This window comes from Bison bison, unplaced genomic scaffold, assembly GCF_000754665.1.
Source record: "Bison bison bison isolate TAMUID 2011002044 unplaced genomic scaffold, Bison_UMD1.0 scf7180017864180, whole genome shotgun sequence".
NCBI classification, from domain to species: Eukaryota; Metazoa; Chordata; class Mammalia; order Artiodactyla; family Bovidae; genus Bison; species Bison bison.
In genome coordinates, this window is record NW_011494752.1 from 2091118 (window position 1) to 2094427 (window position 3310).

The following is a 3310-nucleotide window of genomic DNA, read 5'->3' on the forward strand; positions in this document are numbered from 1 at the left end:
GGCTGTAATGGCAGCTTACATAATCTAGCACGTCTAAACCTAGGATGCTGCTTTCCCATGGGTCTGGTCTGATTCTTTTTCTTCCGCTGGTGCTTGTGCAAAATGAATAAACAAGTATTAGGAAGTACTTGTTTTAAGCGACACATATTGAAAAATTAACCACTGCCATGTTTCTCCATAGCCACCATTGCCTTCCCTCAATCACAAGCAGAATTCTGTTTTTTCCTAGGCTTCCCTGTCACCCGTGTGCCATCAAGCATGAGCCTTTTGCTTGCATATCCAGCAAGGCCAGGACCATGGAATGCACAACCCCAGTTCACATGTCATCCTTAGGCCCCTGTGGGATACATGAGTCCCGCAGCACCTGCAGCATCCTGCCCAGAATTCTGGTTAAAATCTGCACCATCACTGAGGAGATCAAGGATGGCAAAGTCATTTCTTCTCACAAGCACGTGCAGCCTTGCTTCATCACCAGAACTGCCAAAGCCTGACATCCCAAGGTGATAAAAATGACTCTGATTCATGAAAGAGAGACCAATCCTTGTTTCTGCCAGAACCCCCCAGTCCCTTGAGGTACTTAGTTTCTTGCTACTACATTGGGTCCCCATTGCTAGATATAAGATTTTTTATTCTGCTCCTTCCCTAAGTCATTGCCACCAACACGACAATAAATGACATTTCTCTGGAAGCACATTTCCCATGCATCTGAAGGTCAGGCACAGATACGTAGGTGTGACGAGGTGACCTACATTACCTGACTCCACAGGTGATGGGCAGGTTCTCTTGTGTTCATTCAGGCCTGTTTACTTACATTCCTCTCTAAAGCCGGTCAGACAAGTTTGAAGGTTGTTTTTGGCCACAGAACATGAAGGTGAAAAGTTAAAATCTTCCCTTCTAAACTCCTTATTTGTATATAGAAAGAAGCTTATGTGAGTATGGCATGAACAGAGAAAAGTCTTTAATACTTAGTTTCCTTGAATAGTCATGAGTCTGAATCCTATTGACCTCTGTTGTCTCAATGACTGTTTATCCACACATACACACTCTGCCTGCTCTCAAATATTTTTTTAATTTTTTACTTATTTTATTTATTATGCTCAAATGTTTTGGGCTTCTTGAATTTTAAGTTTTACAACTCATGGGTTTGAGGATATTCAAGTCCTTTATCTCCCATTCTCTGTTCTCTCTCTGCACTCCTTCTAGATGAAGACTGGAGCTTTTCCTCGTTTTTATTTTTGTTTGTGTGAATGTATTTTGTTGTATGTATTTTGTCTGCCTGCATGGCATGCAACATCTTAGTCCCTGGACTAAGGATAGAACCCGCACCCTCTGCATTGAAAGCACCAAGTCTTCACTACCAGACTGCCAGGGAAGCACCATGCACAAAAATATTTTTAAAGATGTACACATTCTCCAAAATTTTGTAAATCATCAGGCTCTCCAAACATTTTCATCAAGAATCGGGAATCCTTGTGGGGTATGAATCCAGAGCATTTTGAAGAAATATCTTGGATCCTTTCATTAAATGTTTGCTATTTCTCTTTCTATTCTTTAGGGAATGGGCTTTAGTTCTGATTGTTTGACAAAGGACATGTCGCTGGAAATCTCAAGACATTACCCTGCTCCTCTGTCTCCCTGTGACAGGCACCTTGAAAAAATAACTTAGATGCCTGCTTCAATCTATCAGAATAGAGAAATGGACTCAATAGCAACAAACTTTGCAGAGAAGTAATCAAGAATAATTCCTGCTTGCAAGCAGTCCCAATGTGAGAAAGCATTTAGGTACCAGCCATTATCAGAGCTTCTTACAGTAGGGTCTCAGAGTGTTTAAATCAGTCTGTACAAAAATTTTTTTACCTTTCCAGAGGTTTCAGTAAGTAATTTCAACCCACACACAGAATGTGAAGTCAAAAGTCCTGAAGTCCTATACTTGCCACTTTCTAACCATGACTCTGGCAAATCTTGAGCCGTCATCAAATTTAATTCCCTTGTTTGTTAAATGAGATTCATGCCTACTTCACAGGGTTGTTGTGATGATCAGATGAAGTTTCTATGTGATGCAGTTTCTATGTGAAGCTGCTCTGTATGCCGAAAAGTACTATACAAATGTTATTTTTATATAAGCCCTAGAACTAATTTTATCATTTTTATCTCATGTTAAAATTCTTTCTCCATGAATTTAGTTCTCCAGTAATGATTTTAGAGTTTTAATAGTGTTTGGCTTTGATGGATAAAAAGAATAGAATAAGATCTCCTGTGATCAAGCCCACAGTTCTACTCAATAAAACATCTTTGAAGTCTTAGAGCACATATCAGTATCAGTTGATGGCTGTGGCCACATCAAAGATGAAAGCATTGTTTAGCTCACAGCTTAGCCTTACACTTCTTCCAGACAAGTAGCAAATTACACTAAGCAAATGGATTGCAGGACTCCCAGAGGGATCTCTTTTCTATCAATAATCTCTTTTAACTCTGAATGCTCATATTACCCCTGATCAGCACTTCCTTGCATTCTATCTCAGATTGAAGGATGGAAATGTGGGAAGAGCATGCAGTTTAGAGTCAGAAACTCCAAGATAGAGTTTTAAATCAGCTTGTGTGTGAGTGTGAGCCCTTGAACAAAAAGGACATAATAACTAGGGCCCTGTCTGTTGCACAGCTGGAAAGATTAATGGAGATAATGGTGAAAATCACCTTTTAATGAAAATCACCTTAACAATCTTGTGATCAACATAACTTTAGTCCATGCAAGTGGTCTATGACCCTTAAAATCAATGATTTTTCCAAAATTCATTAAAACTGAAATCTTATAAGATTCCAGGGAAAGCTCCCTCCTCTCTGACCTCACTAAATACCTCATGGTGATGGGGACTTATGTCTTAAGCAAATAGTGACAACATTGATATTCAATAAAATGTACCATAAACTTTTAAAAAGGAGATAATGACAGTGAAAGGGTCTTATAAGCTGTAAAACGCTGTGCAGAAGGGAGTTTTTATTCCTTATATTGAAATCCAGGCATGTGTCATTTCCTTCCATACCTTCTTCCTTTGTGTCTGGTTCAGAGATAGTCCCCAGTCAACCCTGTACACACCATCAACACTAACTGGGAAACCAACTAAGGAAAGATCAGAGCTGCACGGTCTGCTCTGAGGTTCGAGTCCAACAAGGCTCAGGGTTTAGGAGCCTTGCTGGATTCAGAGAAACCTTGGGCTGATACGGCAATGCCATTGCCAACTTTTCCCAAAAATAGGACATCTTCCTTCTGCTCAGAGCAAAGTCTCCCACATGCCTTCCATGATTGAAGTAA

The 3310-nt window shown here is 40.0% G+C and overlaps 1 protein-coding gene across 1 annotated transcript in view; it reads left to right on the forward strand.

Moving 5' to 3' along the window:
* Window positions 1-491, forward strand: part of KRT39 (keratin 39) — a 6528-nt gene extending 6037 nt beyond the window's left edge. Inside the window, exon 7 of the mRNA XM_010843126.1 lies at window positions 230-491. Within this exon, the coding sequence (XP_010841428.1) occupies window positions 230-491 (262 nt within the window). The remainder of the gene's footprint in view (window positions 1-229) is intronic.
* The last annotated feature ends 2819 nt before the right edge of the window (window positions 492-3310 follow it).